Source organism: Leptonychotes weddellii, chromosome 4, assembly GCF_054177405.1.
Source record: "Leptonychotes weddellii isolate Sample4059 chromosome 4, ASM5417740v2, whole genome shotgun sequence".
In the NCBI taxonomy this organism is placed as follows: domain Eukaryota; kingdom Metazoa; phylum Chordata; class Mammalia; order Carnivora; family Phocidae; genus Leptonychotes; species Leptonychotes weddellii.
Window position 1 is genome coordinate 64,250,522 of NC_138372.1, and position 25,126 is coordinate 64,275,647.

The 25,126-nt window shown below is 36.6% G+C and overlaps 1 protein-coding gene across 1 annotated transcript in view; it reads right to left on the reverse strand.

Moving 5' to 3' along the window:
- The window catches only part of TTLL7 (tubulin tyrosine ligase like 7), a 120,384-nt gene that overhangs the window by 26,738 nt on the left and 68,520 nt on the right, over window positions 1–25,126 (reverse strand). The window contains exons 8-15 of the mRNA XM_081817089.1: window positions 24,528–24,675; window positions 24,369–24,442; window positions 23,219–23,354; window positions 15,922–16,008; window positions 11,146–11,344; window positions 7,411–7,616; window positions 6,270–6,404; window positions 4,214–4,310 (exon numbers count right to left, since the gene is read on the reverse strand). Coding sequence (XP_081673215.1) covers window positions 4,214–4,310; window positions 6,270–6,404; window positions 7,411–7,616; window positions 11,146–11,344; window positions 15,922–16,008; window positions 23,219–23,354; window positions 24,369–24,442; window positions 24,528–24,675 — 1,082 coding nt within the window. The remainder of the gene's footprint in view (window positions 1–4,213; window positions 4,311–6,269; window positions 6,405–7,410; window positions 7,617–11,145; window positions 11,345–15,921; window positions 16,009–23,218; window positions 23,355–24,368; window positions 24,443–24,527; window positions 24,676–25,126) is intronic.

The following is a 25,126-nucleotide window of genomic DNA, read 5'->3' on the forward strand; positions in this document are numbered from 1 at the left end:
AATAAATCTTTAAAAAAAAAAAGAAGAAGAAACTGCATCTCAAAATTTTAGAGAACAACTTATATATATATGCCAAAAATAAGGGTAACTACTATGAAGGGATAGAATATGACTCTAAAAATGAAAAATAAAAAAAATTTTTTTAAAAAGGGATTGATAAGATGTTGGTTGAAAAAGGGAAAAAGAAAAATTCAGAAAAAAAAAAAAGACAGTTAAAAAAATTAACTTCGAAAGACTAAAGAGTCATGGTAAAAAAGCCATGGATTCTATGTGCAGTATTCCCCTAGCGCTGGAGTTCTGCCGTTCTCATTGATCGGTAAACTTGGTCTTGGCTGGCTGTTCTCACTGATCTTCTGGGGGAGGGGCCTGTTGCTGTGGTTCCCAAATGTCTTTGCTGGAGGCAGAATTGCCCTGCCCTTGGGCTAAGTAATCTGCTCGGGTTTGCTCTCAGGAGCTTTTGTTCCCTGCAAACTTTCCGTACCGCTTTGGAGGCCGAGAGTGAAAATGGCGGCCTCCCAATCTCTGCCCTGGAGGAGCTGAGAACTCAGGGCCCCACTCCTCAGCGGAACCCCAGAGAAAAGCAGTCAGTCACTCCCATCTCCCTGGTCTCCGGCCGTACTCCGTGCTCACCCGGCCTGTGACCGAGCATTTCTATCTCTGGCACCCGATCTGGTGTGGAGTCTCCAAACCCAGCAGATCCCTGCGGTGTGCTCCCATGCCACTCCCCCCGGGGGAAGAAGGGGAGTCTCCCCGGATCTGCCGCTTGTTGGGTCCCTGCTGGAGGAGCAGTGGCCCGACTGTGCCCTGGATCATGGTTTATGACAACCCCAAGCTGAGAGCCCACACCTCGGCTCCGTCTCTGCAGCCGGCTTCCCCGCTCTGATACGTGGGAGCTCTGCCGCACTCAGGCACCCCCGGTCTTCCTGTGACCCCGAGGGTCCTGAGACCACACTGTCCCACGAGGGTTCCACCCCCTGCTTAGTCACTGGAGCGACGTCCCTCAGTGGAGCCGACTTCTAAAAGTTCCAATTTTGTGCTCCGCGGCTCTATCACTTGCCAGAAGTGGCTGACGGAGGCCCCCTCCCCCGCCGTCTATCCTCCCGAATATCACCTCGGATTCACTTCTCCGCACGTCCTACCTTCCAGAAAGTGGTCGCTTTTCTGTTCAGAGAGTTACTGTTATTCCTTTCTTCGATCTGTTGAGTTCGTAGGTGTTCAGAATGGTTTGATCCCCATCCAGATGAATTCCTGAGACCAGACAAAATCCAGGTCTCCTACTCCTCCGCCATCTTGCTCCGCCCCCTCTGTCTTATTAATTTTTGCCAATATGAAGGTTTTCACTTGCTTTTCCTTCATCATTAGTGAGGCCAGGATCTATTTACATGTTAATTGGCTATCTGAAGATCCATAAATTGTCTTTTCATGGCCCTTTTATGTACTTTGCCATTTCATTTATTAATATTTATAGGATAGTTTGTCTTTTGCTGGTTGATTTGTAGGAGGTTTTGGTTTATTGGTGTTACTTTGTACTTTATGTGCTGCAAATATCTATCTTCCTCAATGCCCCTCCCCCATTCTCCTCACAGCTGCTGCTTTTTAATTTGTTTTAAAGTTTTCATGTAATCAAATCTGCCAATATTTTCTTTAAGTCTTCTGGGTTTGAAGTCTTTCTTAAGAAGTGGTTTCCCCCATTCTAAGATTACAAACGTATCCTTTCCTTTTAAACTTTTAATGTTTTCTCTTTTTACATATAAAGCTCTAATCCACCTGGAATTTATTTTTGCATATAGTGAGAGATAAAGCTCCAACTTAATTTTCTTACAAATAGATAGCCAATTGCTTTAGTATCATTTAGGGGGAAAATTATCATTTCTCCACTGCTTTAAAATGTCACATTTATCATGTATTAATGTCTTATAAACACTGTAATCTGCTTCTGGATATTTTATTTTAATGAGCAACTCACCTACAGTCTTTCACCTTCTAGATTACAAAGAGTACATGGACTTGAGGAAATTTGGGGTTCCAATTCTAATAAGAAGTCCTTATTTTAATCAATCAAGGCCACATTCAGTGACTTGGCAAACATGTATTCAGGACTTATAGTATGTTTTCAGTCTACCTCTGTACCAGCTTTGCTATACCCTCCTCGATGGCAGCCTGGTGTTTGGCACGTGGCAGAACACCAAGCAATTATTTGTTGAATGTGTTAATGCAAAATTGTAAGTTCACTTCACTCAGATAAAAGTATATAATTTAAAAGTCATCATTTGATCAGTGTCAACTTTCAGCTTATTAGCAATAAATCTTAGAAGAGGAAATGATAGCTTGCATTCCTGAAGGAATACAACTTCATTAAAGCTACTAAAATAGTATACCTCCTCCAAAATGATGTTGCAATGCAGTTGATGGGCTGCTCAGGCTGCTGGCCACTCCCCTCTCCTGTCCAAGATGACTATTACATACCTTTTACTGTCTCCTTCAATCCCTAAAAGCCCCTCCCCATCAGAAGAAAACCTTTACATCTTCCCTCCATGAGGCCAGACCCTGCCTTCCCTCCTATGAGAACAAATGCTCCCGGTTAGGACAAACCATCCCAGCTTACTTACACAAGGATTTTCTATCACCTCTCTTTCCTGTGCCATTCCTGTCTTCTAGATCATTTTCATCAGCACACAAACAACTGCAAATATCTTCATCTTAAAAACAAACCAAAACAAACAAAACCTTGTCATTAACCCACGTCGCTCTCCAGCTACCATATTTTCCCTTTCCTCTCTACAGCAAAACTCCTTGAAAAGGTGCCTGCGCTAGCTGTGCTTTTCATCCCTTGGAACCAACTCCACTCAAGTTTTACTCCCTACCATTCCCCAGAATTGTTATGATTAGGTAACTACTAACTTCCACATTGCCAAAAACAGCAGTCAGGTCTTCCTGCTCATCGTACAGCCCCTAGCAGCCACATCCGACTCCACTGATCACTGTGTCCTTAAAATAATTTCCTAACTTGGCTTCAGAGACACCCAGTTCTCATGGTTTTTCATGCCTCACTGGCTGCTCCTTCTCAGTCCCCTTAAATTATCTGCCTTCCCCCCAACACACACACACACACACACACACACCCATCTCTGGTTTCTACATGTAGAAGTGATGCAGGTCTCAGTTCTTAAAGCTCTTCTATTTTCTGACCACACTCACTCTCGAGGTAATCATCCAGTCCCACCGGTTTAAATATCCTAGTTGACTCTTCAATTTTATATCTCCATACACAACCTTAGCTCTGAACTCAAAAACTCACATATACAACTACATACTCAATACCTTCAATTGGATGTCTAATCAATATATCAGGCTTAATAAGTCCAAAACCAAAATCAAAGTAAAATGAAACAACAGTAATAATAGCTGGAAACCCTTGCTCTTCCCCAGCATCTGCCCATTCAGTTACCACCCTAGCTAAGCAACCATTAGCTCTTGCCTCCATCACTCCAAAAACCTCCTAGTTGGTCTCTACTTGTATTCTGCTACATTCCCTCTCCTCCAGTTCTATTCTCTAAGCTCTTGTGATTCTTTTAAATTGTAAACCAGACTACATAACTCTTCTGCTCAAAATTTTCCAGCAACTTCCCATCACTTGGAATAAAACCCATGGTGTTTATACAGCCTCTGAAGCTGTGATCTGACCCCTGCCCATGTATCCCACTTCAGTGTTCACCACCACTTCATTCTTGAACGCCAAAGGCCAACTATCCCATACATGAGGGAATGAAATGATGCCTTCTGTGCCTCGTGCACGCAATCAAGCTGACTTGTGACTCAGGGCCTCAGTAACTGCTCTCCCCTCCTCCTGATACATCGTACTTGCAGGGATCTGCACAGCACTATTCCCTTTAGGTCTCTGCTCTACGGTTACCTTCTATTTTTCACCCTCATTTATTTTTCTTCCTGGTACTTAAAACTACCCTACATTCTAGTACATATTGTTTATTATCAAACACCTTAACTAAAATATAAGCTCTATGAGACGACGGGGCTTAAATGAATTTTCTTAAATTCATTTTTTTAATCTCAGAACCTAGAACAGTACCTGAAACATAGTAGCTGTGTAATAAATATTTGGTAAAGAAATGAGTAAACAAATAAACATGAACATGGTTTGATTATGAATATGGTTTAATGATCTTAATACATAACCCCAAAGGGCAAACCTATTTTTTGGCATTACTCACTTTCCGTTGTTTTACAGAGTCCAATTTTATGAGCCAATATGAAGCCACTTTTGTTTTATGATACTTCCAGTTATCAATGATCTGTTTTGGGGAAGAAACATTAAGAAATTTAATCTAAAATTTTCCTCAAAAGTAACAAAGAGCAAATAAATGGGTTGAAACCAATTTTATTTATTTGTGAAACAGAAGCACTGTAATATCACTTGCAATAAAGAATGTCTACTTTCATAAAGACGTGTGCAAAGATTTCTAAGTTAAAGAAGCCATCAGAATCCAAAGTTTTCTCTTCTTGATATAAAAAGCACACAGTCTCTAATAAATGGAAGTCAAATGTCTTCAGGTACATAGGATTTGGGAAGTAGCCCAAAACACAGATTTTCCATTTTAATTCTAAGAGCTATATTTAACACATCACCCTATATAATAACAGAATATTGAACAATACATTAGAAGATAGCCTATATGTAATCAGGATTCTATTATGCCTTTGTTTTGTTTTTATTGGGTTTTTATTGTTACAAATCTGCAAAATTTCCAAATATATATTCTAGTAATATATACTGTAGCAAACAAATTAAAATATTTGCTGCATATAGTAAACATATAGTAAACAACCTAATGTCTTATATAATTACCCATTATATTTTACTAATTATATAAGCCAATTCTTTATAAAACAATCACATCAGCCACAAATATTAGTTCTACTTTCTGATTATCTGATTTTTCTTCTACCTGATTCAAAAGGTTGGTCTATAACTAATATCTCTAAGAAATATATGTAAAATGGTACAAAATTTTTGTCTTTACCTAGAAAAGAACTTGATTGAATAAAATAGCATGTAAATAAAAACACATCTACATAATGCTTTACAACTAATGTTAATTTTTCCTCCTTTTTCCTTGATGTAACAAATATCAGCTCGTTTGTAAGTAAGATACCATTTTCACTTTTTAAAATATTCATATAACAAAATAATGTATAATATTTGGGGATTTTGCTCATAACTATGGCATGATTACAAAATAGAAATTGCCACTATTAATTTTTTAAATTAAGAAAGTTAAATTTTTGTTATTATTTGTTGTAGGGCTTTTTGGTTTGTTTGTTTTGTTTCAGAAAGACCGTTGCTTCAGACAGGTCTAAAGTAATGATAAAATGTGAAAAATGCCAAGTGCATCGTTCTGGTTCTTATCCTACTACTGGCCACTAGATGGTGCCTTCTCCTCTGGAACAACAACAGCAACAACAAAAACAAACCAAAACAAACCAAAAAAAAAACCCACAACCCAAAACCAAAAACCAAAACCCCAAACAAAACTAAACAAAACAGGGAAACCAGAAAACAATCTTCTGTTACTGAGGGATTACCTAGGAATGTCAATTTGAAACAGATGTTTAAATGAAATCAATCTCTGAAGGAATGCTCTTTCACCAGAAATATCTGAATAACTTGGAACTTCTTTCTAAAATAGGAGTAAGTCATTGACTTTAATGTGAATTTTCAGGACTGTGTCATTTTAGAATGTTCCACTGGGTGGTGCAAATGTGTTTATAAGAAGAAAAACACACCCGACATAAGCCATTTCACAATTTGACAAAAACCATTCAAGGTATCACATTCAAATATTCTTGACATTTCATACCCAGGGCCCTATTTTTTTTCATTACAACTCATCCCATGTTAGATCCTTCTAAATCTTTACAGAAGGAAGCTTAACTTTGATATTTCTTTCATCATTAAAAACAGTAATTATTTAACAGTAATTATTCTTACTTGATGAAGCAATTGCATCATTAAAATAAGACTAGATACTAAAAGATACTTTGCATTACTGATTACGTGATCTCACTGCTCATGAATCATAATAATTAATATAAGCCCTGTATTTTCTAAAGCTTGTGGAGGTTGAAAAGAACACCAGTTAAGTTTACCATGTCATTGAGAATAATGCCATCAGGAAATAAATTTTAATATTTTAAGAAGAATAATAAAAAGTTGCAAGCTCCTTGAAATTTCATATACGTCAGATACTCACATCTTCTATCAGAAGTAATGATTCTGCATCTGATTTTCCTGGAAACCGGATCTTCATGTCCTTGAGGACAAATAAGGTCTGACTTGTTAGATCATCTTCTTGTTCCTTTGTTCTCAGTTGCCGCAAAGACTCACTCTTAAATTTGAAAGAATACAGATATTTGGAGGGGGTCTTATTTCATTGTGCCACTATAATCTGAAAGATATTTCTAGGTAAAAATGATGCACTTTTAATTTAAAAAAAAAAACAATGAAAAAGAAAATAATTTCTTTTACATTTATTCTTAGGGTTAACTGGATACAATTTCCCAAGAGTGTCTTTCACACTTCCACACAGTTACAGTTTATTTAGCTCAAAATACTAAAATAAAAATATAAGTGTTTAAAAAAAGACTTCCTGGTCAGTTCATTTGTTACATATACCCTAGGCAATTCTTGATTAGAAAAAATAATTATTGATTGATACCAAGTGAAATTCATTCATTCATTTATATTTTCTAAACTCTTCTATTTGGGAACATCACTCACATTAAATAAACAAATTAAATAAATCCCTGGCCTATGTGAAGGTACAAGGAGATATCTATTTGAGCATCTACAAGTAAGCCTAGTTGCAAAATAAACTCGCTGACTTCTTCAACACGAATCTCTGGGATTCATGCTAAGGAGAGAATGAGATATGTTAATTTAAATATAAAGAAAACATTATCAACAATGTTAATACTTCAGTGCTCTAAGGATAATTTATCAATGGTTTGTTTTTTTAACCTATTAATCAAGAGTCCCATTAAGGAAAATTTACTGTCCAACAAATTCCCCCAAATTTACAGCTGTACTGCACAATACACTGCAAAATGATATACCTACTCAGATGAAATTCAACAAAATTATCCTACACCATCAGCAAATGGAAAATAAAATGCTATTCTCAGTGTCCATCCTCAAGTTCTATGATATAGAGGAGTCTGCTTTTTAAGTTACAGGTTAAGATAGATGAATAATCCAAATTCCAGAAGACCATGAGCTGAGTTACAGAAAGGATCTGGGGTTCAATCTGTCCCCCTCCCAGACAATCCCTTTGCCATCTAAATCCTGAGTATTGTGCTTCCTGTAATCTCAGAGGAGCAGAATCAGTGACTTACCATCTGAGAGTTAGGAGAGCTGGCATCATTAGTGTGAGGCAGATGCCTCATGTAGGAGGAGGCACGGTTTAAAGAATGTGACCGGGACCCTGAAGTTGGCCGGGATGCTGGTATCACTTGTTGCGCAGAAAAGGGGCGGCTGTCCGCGCTAGAAGGTGACTGAGAAGAGATGGACCGAGGGCAACTGACTGAGCGCCTAATGGAGCCTATGATAATGGACAGGAGGGACAGTACAGTAGCAGAGTTAGTAAGTTTCCCACTGTATCGGATTTAAACTAACAATTAGACCACATGGTAGCAAAACAGCAATAAATGTGAAAGCATAGACATCATCATGAGAATATGAGTTTGAAGTTAATTCTTCAATTTAAACAGTAAATTTGGTGCAGAACCCCTATCATGTATTAAGAATGGTTACCATGAGAACAATTTTTTAAACAGTTCTGTTCTTGAAACATGACATGAAAGAACCAGAAGAAAGGAAAACTAACATTTATGGAGCACCTTCTGTAAGTCAGGCATCTTGCTAGGTGCTACGCTTTCATCTTAATCCTCACAGAAACCCTCTGAAGTAGGAATCTGCATTGTCTGGAGGTTCAGAAGAAGAACTTTCTCAAGATCACATGACGAGAAAATGGCCAACCTCAGGTTTAAGTCCTGACCTATATAATGTCAGTATCCTCCCTTTCTTTCTATAGCATGATGCCACCTACTATCTTTGCATTAGACTGGTCATTTATTAGAATCTGTGTATAGGTTAAAAATAGAATATTTTATAGCAAGATTCATAGGGAGGGATGGAAAGGAGTCTAGAGAGTGGCCAGAATAAATGGATGTTATAGAATTTAGGGCACATAAGAAAAAACAAAACAAAACAAAACCAGTAAAACAGAAGAAAGACATAAAGATTATCCTAATAGAGTTTAAATATATAATTGGTATTACAAGAGTAGTAGTAGACAGGTAGTCTTCTTATTCACAGGAGAAAAGAATGAAAAGAAAACCTAGATTTAAATTCCCATAGTAGAAGATTTAAGTCAAGAAAAAAATTTCTAGGTCTAGAGGGTTGTTATCAGAACAAACGAGGGAAAACCAAAGAATATCTTCCCCCAATGAATATTGAGACCATTTAAAAAAGAGAACCAACTGTTCCAGGTAAATTTTGATTCCTGGCACAGGGAAATAGAATATCACTCAATATCATCAACAGTTATATCCTTTTTAGTTCATTTTGTAAATACCCTCTGTTCTATATTCTCTCTCTCCTCGGGGAATACATCAATCTTCATTAATTAAATAATATAATAAAGCTCACATGAAGGCAGGTTGAATACCCAAATATTTCTCTTCATTAGCCGTTGAAAAAAATTTAAGCCTTTTAAAGGCAATGGACATAAACCTTATATTTAGGGATGTATTTCTATAGGATATTTTGAGCCTAATACCATTTGGTTCTGGTGAGTATAAAAAATATACTCATTAAAGCTGTAAAAGATGTTTAAAAAAAAATTTCCACTTGTTCCAATTATTAACCTTCTTCTGAACCTAAAAGTCACATCCAATTTTTTTAAAGGACTATGCTTCTAGAGAAGAGCTGTGTGAGGAACATATCACTAGTCAATCTGCTCCTAGGAAAACACAAAAGCATGTGCTACTACCTACACCTTGTTTCTGCTCTCTTCAAGGGCGTAAGGTGATAGTTTGGACATGTATAACCTGATCACAGGTGCAGAAGGAAAATATCCTTTCTCTTGAATCAGCACAGATTCCCACTTTTCCCCTGCATACACTGGAAATTCAGACAGAATAATTAAATCACTAGACACGCCAATAATATTTAGGTAGATGAGCAAAAAATGGTTGTAACTTGCATATACAAGTTATTTGAGAAAAATCTTTCATATAGTTTTATATATGAACACCTTATATCAACCCAAAATATATCTCTGAAACTATAGCAAGTGTAAATTTCCTAAGTTAGCTCTCTACACCAGAAAATGTTACACATAATCTGGATTTTGTCCCATCATTAGCATCACTTCGGAGAGAAAGCTCAAGGAGGTTTTGTGGCTATGGTATTCCTTAGTGTAATATTAAAGAGAGAGTATAAAACAAATGGAAACCTTTGTGGTAATTCCTAATGACTATAAAAATAAAATATAACTAATAAGGAAGAAGATATATAACTGAGCTAAGTTAGCTTTAAAATGTGAATTCACACTTAAAAACATTTTTAGTGCACTATTTTTCTGATCTCAATTTATTTTGGGTCTGAGAACAAAGAACAACTGCAGAGCTATAGAAATCTTGGCAACATTTTCGCAACCCTACCCTCATCCTCTGTTGGCTTGCGCTCTTAGGGATGCACACCTTACACAAGGAGATAAACAACCAATGAGATCTGGACAAGACAACGTCAGCTTCCAAAAGAGAAACAGAGTCATACATTCAGAGACACACTGAAAGTACTTAAGGCATCTTTAAGGAAAAAAGGAAGTAACTGATAAAATAGCTAGCAAACTCTAGAACAGGTGCTCACAATAGACATCTTAAATGAGTAAATAAATAAATGAAATGCAATATAATACATTATTTCCCCTCCAAACACATGAACTCTCAAAGACAGGAACATTAGCATGTATCTTTATAAAAACAATTCAGTAAAAGAAAGTAAAGGAAAAGAAAGAATATTAAAAGTCTTCATGATAATTTGGTAAGAGATAATTAAAGATCTTCATCTGTTTGTGCTGCATTCCTCGTGGCATTTTGCCATAAGTATGGAAGGCCAGGTTTAAAGCACTCTCATTACCAGAGAACTAACATATTAAGTAAACCATTGCTGGAAATCAATGAAGGATCACAGTTGTGTTTACTGCGTGACTGAACTGGTCCTTCTCATGGAGCCCTGGGACAATGGAGGACGAGGCAGAGACAAGAGAGATAGGGGTTAAGAAAAGCCCTGCCTTGGAGGCAGCATGGGGAAAGAGGGATCCAAATGAGCCTGAGAAAACAGCAATGCCACACTGGACTTCGGGAGATGAAAGAATTGTGGACATATGTGAAATCAAAAAAGGAATGAATGACAGAAGGGAGGAGAGAGAAAATGTGAAAAGAAAGGAAGAAAGAGAAAAGAAGAAGGCGGAAAGGAAGCCAACAGAGCAGCTGGTTGGTTACTGTCCGGAATACTTGCTGTAGGTATCCCAAAAGTCCTCACTTAAGTGCTTAGCCCTGATGAAAACAGGAGGGAACAAAACTTCAACTATTTCACAATTGCGTGGCTCACAGAGAGGTTCAAGTCAAATGCCTGGAGAGATACACACATTTTTTAAGAAGAGGTGAGCATATAAAATAAAACTGGTGACCAAAAGGGAGGCAAAGTGGGGGGAAATGAAACGAGGGAACATAACTGTCTTAAAAGAGAATGCAGCCCGCAGATCAGCAGCCATGAGGCCCATTTCACAAAATCCATGCAACAATCCAGGACTTCACAAAAACTATGAAAGAGAGAAGAAAGGACTCGCAGAGTTCCTTCATTCAGCCTGTTTGTTTTCCATTTGCAGCCCCTGGAAGGGACTGTGCGGTGTGCCCAGGTCAGGTGAGGGAAGGAAGTGGGATGGAGTCCAGGTCCCCTCACACACAACAAGGGTTCTTGTGGCCCAAGGTCTTTTATTGAGCTCAGTAATTTCTGTTCCATAATTCTTCACATAACAACGAAATTAGAAGAAATTAACTTACTGGATTGTTGAATTAATTTGTAGTTGTTGGACTGTTTAAGGTTATACGTAACTTGCTTTTCTCTGTTCTTATTTTGGTACTCTTCGTTCTCGTTGTCCTCCGATTCTGAAGCGCTGCGGCTGCTGTCGTAACTGCTGTCACTGCTGTAGTATTTCTGTCTTTTCATTACCTCAGAGCTCTCAGGCATGGAGGACAGAGGCTAAACGAGAGGGAAATGGGTTCTCCTGTCAGAACTCACAACACTGCTAATAAATTATTAGCATGAGGAGCTACTATTCTTAATTTCCCACTTATGCTTGCTGCTTTTCGCCAAAGCCTGAAAACCCCCCAAAGCATGACTGCCTCCAGGCTGCCGTTGGCCGCCGTGCTAGTCACTGATGGTTCTGCTTCGGCCAAATGGTCCTTCTTCAATGCTACACAGCTCAGTCGTGATGAGGAAAATGCTGTTTCTGCGTGATTTGAGGAAATGACCAGAGTACCCACAAAGAATAACAAAATAAAGTATTTGAGATGAAAATGAAAATATAAAAATCAGAGACGTAATCAGCTTTTCTTCATTCCATACAGAGAGATTACTCATTACTCATCAAAACGCAGACATGTACTTTTGTTGTATCATTGATGTGCAGAGTCACTCAGTAAATGTGTGTGTGTGTGTGTGTGTGTGTGTGTGTCTGTAGCTTGTGAGAGAGAGAAGAGAGAAGGGCGGGGGTGGGGGGAGAAAGGCAGAAAGAGTAAGAAAGCAGCGGCCAGTTAAACCACTGCCAGGAAAGGGGTGCCTGGTGGCTCAGTCGGTTAAGCGGCTGCCTTTCGCTCGGGTCGTGATCCCGGGGTCCTGGGATCCAGTACCGCGTTGGGCTCCCTGCTCTGTGGGAAGCCTGCTTCTCCCTCTGTCCCTCCCCCTGCTCGTTCTCTCTCTCTCAAATAAGTAAATAAAATCTTTAAAAAAAAAAACCCACTGTAAATAAAATAAGATAAATTACTGTAAGTATAGTAAGGCTACATCATTAAACACAGCCTATGAGCCTATCCACTCAGATAATGTGTAACCCAAAGCAAGGTATTCCTCACATGTCTAATTTGCTGTGGATATTTTTCCAAATAAAAATTTTTAGTTAATTGTATACTTTCCAAATTGGTTCTGAACAGCTCATGCCTCTTCTCGTAGGATTTCTAAATCTGACTTATAGGTCTGGCCATAATGGAGGAACATTGCTCTTCATTGCCCATGCTACATAAAATAAGTGGTATCATGTAAAAATCAGCATGGCAAGAATTTTTGGAGGCTAGGTGCCATGTAGAAGGGTAAATCTGTAATGATACAAAATGCCCTGCTGTTATGTTCCAATATTTCCATTAGAATTACTTGTCTCCAAACCTCCCAATCAATGTGTTTCCAAGGATGCCAGCCCAGGGAATAAAAGATAAGGGAAGTAGGCCAGCTTCACTTCGGAAAGAATGTGCACAACCAAGAACAAGACATTTTTATGACTTAGTCATTTTAAGAGACTATTTATTATACAAACCATATGCCTCTTACTCCTGCTGGGAAAGGTTCCTGTCACTATACACTAGATTCTTGTTCTCTGTTAAACAAAAATGCTCCGATGCTAGCATACACCATCATGAAGCCCTTGGTTACCATGGGATTTCACTGAAATAAGGTATATCTTCTCGTGTATCGGTGTAGGATGAAAGATAAAGAGAGAAATAGCATTTCATGAAGTGTCTGGAAGACACAGTAAGCCAAAGCATGATCCTCTTAAAGTTACCGCCTTTGCAAAGGGTGAAAAATAACCAAAGAAAGCAGGAAAAGTAATTTAATGCACTATGGTACCAACTTGTATTTGAAAGTATGTTTTCCTTTTGATAGTCTAATATTTACTGAGCACTAACAATGTTCAAAGAGATATGCATAAAAACACTGACTAGTACACAATCATGGAAGAGTTTGACAGTCTTGGGGAATATGAATTCTAGACGAGGCATGTTTCTTCAGAAGTCTCGCAGACCCCAAAGAAACAGTGGCACAACCAGGCTTGCTAGTACTGTCCTCTTACACGGAGGCAAACAGCTTTAGGGGTTCTTAAAGAACTTGAATACATAATGAGTTAGTTGAGCCTATAAAGAATCACTAAGGGAAACGGATAGCTGAACCTTTGTGTCATATATGCATTTGGGACTTTTGGGCCAACACACTGTTCAAGCAATAATTAATAAGAAGTGATAGCAGTGTGAACTTCGAACAGTACCTTAACTACAAAATGGAATTTGTAAATTGGCATTGAGTTAGGACACAAACCATACTACTAATTATTATGTCCAATTTTATTATGAACTGGGCCATACATAAAAAGTATGTAAATAGCATAAAGATTAGTACGTCCCTACCACCCAGCTGAAAAAAAAGAACAATGCTAATAGGTGATACTTTATGTGGTATTTATTATTTATACAGGTAATTAATATTTCTTAGTTTCTCAAATAAGTGAAAAATTATTATTTCTCCTAGTACAAGTTTCATTTAGTCTTCACTATCTTCCATTATTCTTCTACCATAAACACACCGGAAATTAATGTTTACCATGTGATATCATCCCTCTAAAAATGAAAGGCTGCTTGGAAGTTTGGCTCACCCCAGATCCTCAGTGTACATAAAGTTAAAAGTTATCAAAATGCTTTTACTTCAGACTGATTATGCAGCTTTCAACAATTTTGAAATATTACCAGCATTAATACCTACAGAAACTAGTCAATTCATTTCATTTCAATAAATACAGATAGTTTCTACTCTTGCCTAGAATAAGAGGGGTTGAAAAAAATATACAATGTAAATTCTGCCTTCCAGGAGCTTATATTTTTATTTGGATGATAAGCCTTACTTAACGAAGCAAAGAAAAGTATGATAGACGGCTGTTCCAGGGCCTTTGCATTTGCCATTCTGCCATAAATATTGTGCCCCTAAGTTGTCTCACAACTGGTTTGCTGAATTGCAATAATTAATACACAAAGCTTAGAACCTATTCACTTTTACAGATACTCTAAAATATATTAGAGGCATTATTAACTGCACTGTCCAGAATTCTTCAGTATAAAGCACATATTTCAGAAGAACGGAGCCTGACATCCAAGGTCTCTGATCTCCACCAGATACATATCTTTTGCCAGGTTCATCTTGCACTATTTTACTCCCAGGAACCTTCCATATAAGTGATACCAAATTCTTTCTTGTTTCTCCAATACTCTATGCAATGTCACACCTCCATGTCCTTGCCTTAAGTATTCCCTCTACCCTGAATATCCTTCCCCTGCTCCTAAATGTTTAGAGCACTACTCATTTTTTAAGACCCAATTCCAATGTCACTTCCTCCAATGAGGCCATCCACAGTCTACCAATCCCTTTTTTCTCTATGTTGTTGTAGCACTTTCCACTCCCTTTATTACAGCACTTGCCACAATATACGCTGGACTTTGGTTCACCTATCTGTTCTTCCACTAGCCAATGAGGTCCTTGTGGACACATTCAACAAATTTAACTAGTGGCTTTTGATAACCTTCTAAGTACTAAACACTGTGCAAGCTGCTAGAGATGACAATATGCTTCCTACCCTCAAAGTTCTTACAAGTTCATTCTAAAGCAAACATGCACACAATTGTCACGAATGCTCTTAAAGTGTTATTTGTAGCACAGTAGAAGAAGCAGAAGAAGGAAGAGCTAAGTCTAACTAGGGGAGTGAGGGAAGATTTCACAAAGGCAGCAATGGTTCAGCTGGATTAGAAGGGGATCTGTAATCAAGCAATGAATGGATAATTTTTTTAAAATAGGAAGGCATTCCAGAGGCACGGAAAAGGCATGAAAGCATGACAGAGCATGATGATGTGTATAAGGACATAGCGATAGCTTTGTATTGCTGAAATGTAAACTAAAACAACAACAACAACAACGATGACAACTGAATAAAAAACTTTCCAAGATTTTGCAAATTCACCATTTTCCTACTCTACTAGCAAGGCCTTTAACATATAAAAAAAGGAACATGTAGATCATCACTAAAGAGAGGATAAAGGTAAAGCAAACACCTGCCCATTTTGCTTGCATGAGAGCTTTCTGTTTATTCCTAGAAACCATACCTATTTTAACTAACACAATTCAATGTTACTGAGTCAACAATAAGTGGGGCCCCCCCATGAGGATTTCCAGAGTCATGATTTGCCTAACCTATAATGCTACACATCTCTGATAATTGTATGTCTAGAGATATGAGAAAAATGTAATACTGAGTATAGAATAAGGGTACTAGTTTTAAGTCCCTCTTGGTCCTAACTCATAGGGTTTTCACTAGCATTAGGGAAAGAATTAAAAAATGAGGAAAACTTGGAGCACCTGGGTGGGCTCAGTCATTAAGCATCTGCCTTTGGTTCAAGTCATGATCCCAGGGTCCTGAGATTGAGCCCCAGATTGGGCTCTCTGCCTCTGCTCAGCAGGGAGCCTGCTTTTCCCTCTCCCTCTGCCTGCCACTCTGCCTACTTGTGCTAGCCCTCTCTCTCTCTGTCAAATAAATAAATAAAATCTTAAAAAAAAATTAAAAATGAGAGAAACTAACAAAACAAAACTTCTCCTGAGTATATCTCCCTAACTCTATCTACACTGGACACATAGTCCATACAGTTCCTTGAAAGTGGCCTCAGTCATTCTTACAGTAAGAACTATAAAGGTAAAATCAACTGTACTTAGTAGCATCTACTTTGATAGTAAAGAATGTATAGGAACAGCACCTTTGGTCCTCGAGGCTTGGCAGTTTTGCCCATCAATTTTTCATCATCAATTTCACATTGTTCCAGAAGATCCAAAATATCTTCTTCCTTAAAAAAAATATTAAAACTGTGATCACTAATGGACTCTAGAATTTTTCCAAGATCATTAATCTCCATAAAATAGTGTGCAATAAGGAGTCCTGGAACTATTTAATGAAGATTGCTCAGATCAAATGAGAAATAAAGAGTTATGGAAAAATCTCTTGAAGAAACCTTCACTAAAATCTGGCAATTTAAACAATACATAGCTGAAATCTATTATGCATTAATATCATAAACAAATGTATCCTTATGTTCTAGTACGCTATTAAAATCTTAGAGTATAATACTTCAATAAATTAGCCTATTGAACATTTTAAAATTTCCAAAAGTTCACTCTAGTTTTCCAGAGCACGGTTTCATCAATCATTTCTATATTAATTAGTGCAAAATAATATGACTTCAGAAGAAAATTGATGATTGGCCTAATAGTTTCATTTAGAATGATCTAATGTTAGTATTTGGTAAATGGGCACAATTTAAAGTAACTCTTTCAAAATTTTAACTATTGTGCAAGAGTATCTTTAGAACTTTATGAAAGATTTTCATTCTTTGGGCATAATACTTGCTCTTCTAGAGTCACTGTGATGTCAAGGGGAAAGTTATAAAAACATATACTGAAATAGATTTTGAGCAAACCAGAGTAAATAGAGTATAATAGCTACACTGAAAGAGGTATAATCAATGGCTTCCTTGAGTTATTTATTCAACCTATAAAAATATCGCATCTCCATTTATATATTTATGACATATTTCAGTGTCTCTTATAAAAAGATTTTTGAAGAAACTAGAAATCTTACTGTGCAATGGAAATTTGTAAAATAAGTTACTCTCCATCCCAGTCCAACAAAGCTTAGCTATTAAAATACCAAAATACTTTTGCTATAATGTTTTGATTAAATAATAATCCAACAATGAATTCCTGTGACAGCAACACAAGATAGTTAAAAAGAAACTCAAAGAGTTCTGTTTCTGCTTAGGAGAAAGAAGATCATAATAGATAATACTTTCATTATAGCAACTAGAAAAAGATAAACTAAACAATCATATTTTTTTAAGACATCAGAAAACTGTGGATAAATAGTGTAAAATAAACTAAATACCAGAGGGGGAAAAGTTCAGGTAAGCAGATATGAGTAGCCATTTTCTACTTTGGAATCATTTGTCAAGTCTGCACACAGATGGGCAGAGACCACGTCTATAATAGGCTGGGATAAAGAGAATCTAATAGAGTTTTCAATGGTCATGTGGGCTAGTGTAACATCTAGAATCGCCCCACAGAGCTTGTTCTCTTCACCTGCTGGGTCTCTTTGACAGCAATTTTAGTGAGCTTGTAGAGGAGTGGTAAGACAGAGGCATGTGAAAGCCAGTAATACTCCTCTGTAGTCTTAATACCAATAGAAAATGAGGTCTGTAATAAACACTGAATAAAGTTCATCCTTCGGACCCTTGAAACAAGACAGTACACTAAAACTACCACAGCCCAGACTGGACCAAGTTCAACTTTTCTTTCTTTTTTTTTTTTTTTACTAGAAATAAATTTGACATATAACATTGTGCAAAGACACATTTATGTATTTAATATGATTGTCAGTGTAGTAATAGTTAGCTTCTCCATCACATCGCATAATTATCATTTCTGAGATTGGAATAATAAATATCTGTTCTCTTAGCAAGTCTGGTGATTAGAATGCAATGTTGTCTATATACACTATACTGTTCATTTTATCTCTAGGACTTATTTACTACTAGTTGCAAGATTGTATCCTTAAACAATCTCTCTCCTATCCCCCCATGCCTGAACCCTGGTAACCACCATTTCACTATTTTTGAGTTTGGCTTTTTTGGATTCCACATAAAAGTGAAATCCTATAGTATTTGTCTTTTTCTGTCTGACTTATCTCAATTAGCATAATGTTCTCAAGGTCCATCAATGTTGTCACAATGACAGGACTTCCTTCTTCCTCACGGCTGAAAATACTCCATTGTACATATATACCATAATATCTTTATCCATTCATCCATTGACAGGCACTTACATTGTTTCCAAATCTTGGCTACTGTGAATAATGCTGCAATAAACATGGGAGTGAATTTATTGCTTTGATATCCTGTTTTCATTTCCTTTGGGTATAACCCAGAAGTGGAATTGCTGGATCATATGTTAGATCTATTTTTAACTTTTTGAGGAACCTCTATATTGCTTTCTATAGTGGCTGAGCCAATTTATGTTCCCACCAACAGTATACAAGGGTTCCCTTTTCTCCACATCCTCACCAACACTTGCTATCTCTTGTCTTCTTGATGATAGCCATTCTAACAGATGTGAGATGACACTTCATTGTGGTTTTGCTTTGTATTTCCCTGACGATTAGTGATGCTGAGCATTTTCCCATGTGCCTGTTGGACATTTGGATGTCTTCTTTGGAAAAAAATGTCCGTTTAGCTCCTCTGCCCATTTTTTAGTTAGATTCTTTTTTGTTATTGTTGGTATACAGTTGCATGAGTTCTTTAAATATTTTGGATATTAACCCCTTATCATATATATGGTTTGCAAAAATTTTCTCCTGTTCTGCAGGTTGCCTTTTCATGTTGTTATTTCTTTTGCTGTGCAGAAGCTTTTAAGTTTGATGAAGTTCCACTTGTTGATTTTTGCTTTGTTCAACTTTTCTTTGGCTGAAAGTGATTAGCCCCTTACCTTAGCACCCTGAAAGAAGAAAGATACACCTTTTTTTGGAGAAAATAATATCAGTTCAATTTTAATGAGGCTTTTATAGACACTGTCAAACAAATAAAAATTGTAGGATATCCAAAATAACAGGAAAATGTGACCCATGATAAAAAGGAAAAAAACATTTTAAAGAGCAGGTCCTTAAATGATCCAGATGTGAAAATTAACAAACAAAGATTTTAAAATAACTACTATATACATATTAAAGAAAATTGATGAAAAATGAAAAAAAGGAATGGAAGATGCAGAATTTCAACAGAGAAATGAGATTTAAAAAACCAAATGGATAGGGGTGCCTGGGTGGCTCAGTCGGTTAGGCGTCTGCTTTCGGCTCAGGTTGTGATCCCAGGGTCCTGGGATCAAGCCCCGCATCGGGCTCCTTGCTCTGCAGGGAGTCTGCTTCTCCCTCTCCCCCTGCTTGTGTTCCCTCTCTTGCTGTCTCTCTCTGTCAAATAAATAAATAAAATCTTAAAAAAAAAAAAAAAACAAATGGACATTCTTGAGTTGAAAAATATAATAAAAAATTAAGAAGATATTATGACAGACTGGGCAGAGCAAAGATATGTCAGTGGAAATTATCCAAACTGAAGCACAAAGAAAGATAAAGAAAGGAAAAATAGAACAGAGTATCAAGGAAACACAGGATGCTTTCCAATGACCTAATATATGTGTAGTTAGAGTCCCATAAAGAGACAAAAACAAAATAATGCAGCAGCAATATCTGAAGAAATAATGGAGGAGAATTTTCCAAAACCAATGAAATACTAAATTAAGCCAGAGCTTCAAGAAACTGAGAAAATTACAGGCAGGATTAATACAAAGAAAGCCACACATAAACACATCAAAGTCAAAATGCTGGGGGAGTGGGGGGAAAGTAGCCAGGGAAAAAGACATATTACATTTAGAAGGAAAACAAAAATAATGATGGTTGAATTCTGAATAGAAACAATAGGAACCAGAAGAAAAATAAGTGACATCTACAAAAGTGCTGAAAGAAAAAAAAAAAAAAAAAGCCTACCTAGATAGAATTCTATACCCAGTTAAACTCCACTTAAAAAAGACAAAATGAAAGAGAATTTCTGACCAAAAAACAAGAGAGACTGAAAATTAATCAACACATTTATGCTACAAGGAATATGAAGTACTACAGAAAGTTTCTTCAAACTGAAGAAAGATAACCCTTGTTAGAAGCATGAATCTGCATGACAAAATGAAGAACACAAGAAAGGGTATATATGTGAGTAAATAGGAAAGGTTAGTTAGAAAACTATTAAAGACCACTGATTGCTTAGACAATACTAACAATGTATTCTGAAGTTTTTAACATAAGTAAAAGTAAAATATATGTTAACAGCACAAAGTCAGAGGGAGGCACTAAATGAAACTAAACTGTTATGATCCTTAATTCAAGGATCCTTAATTCAAGGTTATTATCATTTAAGGATATATATTGTAATTTCTTTTTAAAAATATTATGCTACAATATAACTAAAAGCCGAAAGAGAAGATAAAATAGTATAACAAAAAATAATTGATTTTTCCAGAAGAATAAAGGAAGCAACAAAAAAATAATGAACAGATGGAATAGAGAACAAAGAGCAAAAGGGAAGACATAAACCCACCTATACCAGTGAATGTGTGAAATGATTAAGAGACAGATAGTGTCAGACTGAATTTTAAAGCAAATATGACCCAACTACAATGGTATTTACCAGAGATATTTTAAATATAAGAACACAGATGAGTGGATAAATAGAAAGATATATCATTCAAACAGTAGCATAAGAAAGAAACTAGTTGGCTACATCAGTCACACAAAGTAAACTTACGACACAGGATATTATCGAAGGGAAAGGTAAATATTTCATAATGACAAAATAGAAAGGATGAATTCATTAGAAAGACACCTTCGTAACTTCAAAGTATATGAAACAAAAATTGACAGAACTAAATCCACAATCACAGCTGGAAGTTTTAACAATCTCTCTCAGTAATTGCTAGAACTAGTAGGCCAAAAAAATCAGAAAGGATATAGAATATTTGAACAACACTAATAGCCAAATTTACTTATGACATGTAAAAACTCTATAACCTGTAGAAGTAGCACATTATTTTCACAAACACTTGGAACATTCACAAAATAAGTACTCTAGTGAGTTAAAGCAAGCATCAATTCATTTTACAATATTAAAATCAGAATGTTTTCTAAACTAGAAATTTTTAACAAAAATAAAGCAAGAAAGTTTCAATGTATGGAAATTAAGCAAAAAACTTCTAAATAACCAAATAAAAACCAGAAATTAATTTAGGATGGCAGTTAATAAAAATATAATATGTAAAAATTGCTAGATACAAGGGGAATATACAAAAAAAATCAGATGTTTACATCCTGAAAACAAATTTAAAAATGAAAAATTTTAAAAACTATATTATTGGCAATAGTAGCAAAAACATCAAATACTTAGCAATAAATTTAATTAAAGATGTGCAAAAACTATACACCAAAAGCTATAAACACAGTGGAGTAATTAAAGACTCAAGTAGATGGAGAGATATGCCATATTTATGGATCAGAAAACTCGGAACTGTTAATTCCTCAGTACTGTTAATATTACTGTTAATATAGATTCCTCACAGTCCCAATTAAAATCCAGCAGCCACTTTGTAATACAAAAATTAATCAAAATTTAAAATCCAGTCAATTCTAAAATGTATATCAAAGCATAAAGGACCTAGAAAGGCCAAAAACAACAGTACTGAAGATAGTGTGATATTTGTGCAAGAAGAGGCTCACAAACAAATGGACCAGGGCAGGCAAAGTGGTGACATTTAAACTAGATTTTGAAGAAGACAAGGAAGAAGGGAATTAAGATTTGAAGCCTATTATGTGACAAGTACTTTAAGTAGACTATTTTAATTAACCTCAATTTTATTTTTATTTTTTTTAAAGATTTTATTTATTTGTTTGACAGAGAGAGACACAGCGAGAGAGGGAACACAAGCAGGGGGAGTGGGAGAGGGAGAAGCAGACTTCCCGCGGGGCAGGGAGCCCGATGCGGGGCTCGATCCCAGGACCCTGGGATCATGACCTGAACCGAAGGCAGAAGCTTAACAACTGAGCCACCCAGGCGCCCCATCTGTTGAGTATTTTTGTACAAATTTCCACCTAAGCTATTATTTTCTATTTTTCTTCATCTTTTTGGATTAAAGCAATAAAATAGCAGAAAAAGTACGGTTAGGGGAGAAGAGTAATGAGAAGATGAAACTGATGCAGTATCCACCGGAGAGACAAATAATAGTACAGAACAGGTGATGGAAAATGAACAAAGGTCTCCTACTGTCTTGATCAAGAAAAACAAAAGGTCCACAGAATATAATTCTACTGGTGGAAACGTTTGTGTATGTCAAAAGAAAGACTTTGGAGGAAAAGAACATTGAGGTATACATTATTCCTTCTGCTTCTGTCTCTTAGGTGTAGCCAGTTCAAAAGTGGCTCTATATCTTGTTGCAGAATTTAAGTGAAAAGACCATAGCAAAATCTACCTATAATGAACTTTATCATTTTTGAATCACTCAATATAACAGGGTATACAAGAAATGGGAGGTTATCACTGTAGTGAAATGTCCAGTAATATAAAGTACAATTTAATGAGTCCACATAAACTTATTTGTCCAATGGGACTTTAGCAAGCACAATGCAAGCACAGGCTTGATTAGCACTTGCACACTGGGTTTGTCCTCTTGCAATGCTTCCTTTTGAAACTCCAAGCTACCATGTTATGAGATCTGGGTACCTTGCTAAGAAATCATGTAGAGAAAGAGACATTGAGCCAGCTCCCCAGATGTTCCAGCTATCTTAACTAAGACACCAGACATGTGAGTGAAGCCTTCCTGGATTTCCAGCCCCAGTTGAGCTTCCAGATAAATGCAACTATGATTCACTCCAAGCAGGTCAAGCTGAAGAACTACTCAGCTGAGCCCAGCCAAGATTACAGAATATGAGCAAGCAAATGGTTTATTATGCTACAAAAGATAACTGGTAGACATTTTGATAAAGAGCTTACTGTGTATGTGTGTGTGTGTGTTTTAATTATTTCTCATATGCCAGGTCTATGCAGTATATCAGGGGAAAAAATACTGTATAATGTTAGTTACAATCCAAATAATGAGAGCATCGCAAAACACTAGGTTAATTCAATGGATTTTTTTTATTCAGTTACATATACACACCTCTGTAAAAAGACATGTTTATTACAATAGATTGATATTACAACATAATAACAACATTCTCTACTGCATAATTTGTCCTGTCAGACATCTTATTTATGAAATCACTTGGTTGGTTATGAAATGCTACCAACTATTAAAATAGAAGGAAAGTGCATCTTAAAACAAATGTTTTTGTATGTGGGACTAAAATGGGTTGTTTTTAAAGACATATCATTTAGCTTCATTCATTTTTCTCTTTATAAACATTCATTCCTTTACCTTCATCCTTTTCAAAGGATTATTCAGCTCTCGCTGGAATGAAGCTGCTCTCCCTGAAAGGAAGGTCTGAAAGGCAACAGCCAACAAATTTTCGTACTTTTCAAGCAGAGTTTTATCTTCAGGAGGATAAATTCGTCTACAATAAATAAGATAAACCAACTAGTTTAAAAGAAGCTATTGCATTGCAAGAGTTAAGTTCAATTACATAGATACTCCTTGACCACCTACTCTCTGCCAGTTACTTTACTAGGTGCTAGAAATAAAGATGAATGCAGTTATAAGAAATTCACACAAATTTTCATCAGTTACCTACACAAATTAAAGTTTATCTAGAGAATGGTCATTAAACAATGAGGCTCCATAAATCATAGTATAAGGGTTTGGTTGTGGAGCGGTGGTTGGAGAATTGCAATCGGGCATATTGAAGAAATATCTTCATGGGAGAGAGCAGGTGATGAGGGATAATCTGGAAGTGTGCAATTACGGTGTGGTTACTGACATATACAAGAATACAGGCGTTCATCTTGGTATTCTCTTTTGGGGTGGTGGAATGTGCCTCTCCAAAGAAGAGAAGAGGGTAGAGGTAGAATGAGAAGAATGTGTTCCCAGAGTTGCTGTTGATGGTGTTAAGGCAGAAAAGAATGTTTTACCAGGGGTGTGAGAAGCTCTGTGGCCCCCAGTCCTCCTAATTCTGTTAAGTTAACATCAAGCTTGGGAAGAGGAGCAGTCTTTCCAAGAACACAAGGAATTTAGAGGGGGTGTCCTCTTTTATCCTGTCAAAGGATTCTATGGAGGGGTTCCAGTTCAACACAGTCCACACCCCTCTGTATTGCCTCATACCTGCCTCCTTCACATATTTTCATTATTTGCCTGGTTCCTGATATATCTGAGTTTAAACAAAGTAGAGCAACCACTCTGAACTGACAGAAAAAAAACTAGGAGACCTAAAACCTGACTTTCTCAAAATACTACATTAAAAGTAAATAAGGTCACAGGATAGTATCAGATTTAAAAGATCTCATACAACCACCCATGACGCTGGCTAGCAGGAATGAAATAAACAGTGCTCAAAATAAGTCTAAAAGGTTAAAAATGTAGAATAGTTGTTTTGACATTTCTTCAATCTATAAGAAAATGGAAGCACAGTTACCTATAATTCCCCATATGCCGATTTTCATGTTCTTCTTTTAAAATCTGCTTTCGTAATTGAGCGAGTCTCTCTTTCTAGAAATGAAGAAATTTTACAAATAAAATCTGACCAATGAATTATGCAATTCAAATTGTAGGTATATTGTTAAAATTTTCATACCAACTCTTCTTTCCGCCTCTCTAACTGATGTCTCTGCTGTTCCCAGTCTGAGGAACCTGGTAAGAGCCTTTTTATTGAATTTTGACCATAAAGCCTCCTTTGAGCTTCAGCTTTTTGTTTGGCCAAGTTTCTCCTTTTATCACTGGTCCTGAAATATAAAACACAGGAATTCAAATAAGCCCTGATCTTATCCCTGTGAGGAGAATTAGCAGAAGAGGAGACACAGTGGAGATACAAATCAATGTTTTATATATATATGTATATATATATTCACATACATCATATTCATCTAATCATCCATCAAATATGGGTCTCCATATAGTAAACTGGAGGTTCCTTATTCCCAGGGGTTGTGATGGAACACTCTGAGCAATCTACATTCTTTTGGATTTTCTTGAGATTAAAAGTATATGCTTACAAAATGAACTTTGGGGTATATATGGAGCCATACTATAAGTAAAACATTGTATTAAGAATTGTGCAGGCTTGAAAGACAAGTCTAACACATATATGCCCATGGAGCACTCCATCTGGATGGAGAGAAAAGGCACATCTATGATGTAAACTTCATTAGCATATGTTCAAAATGTTAAGAATTG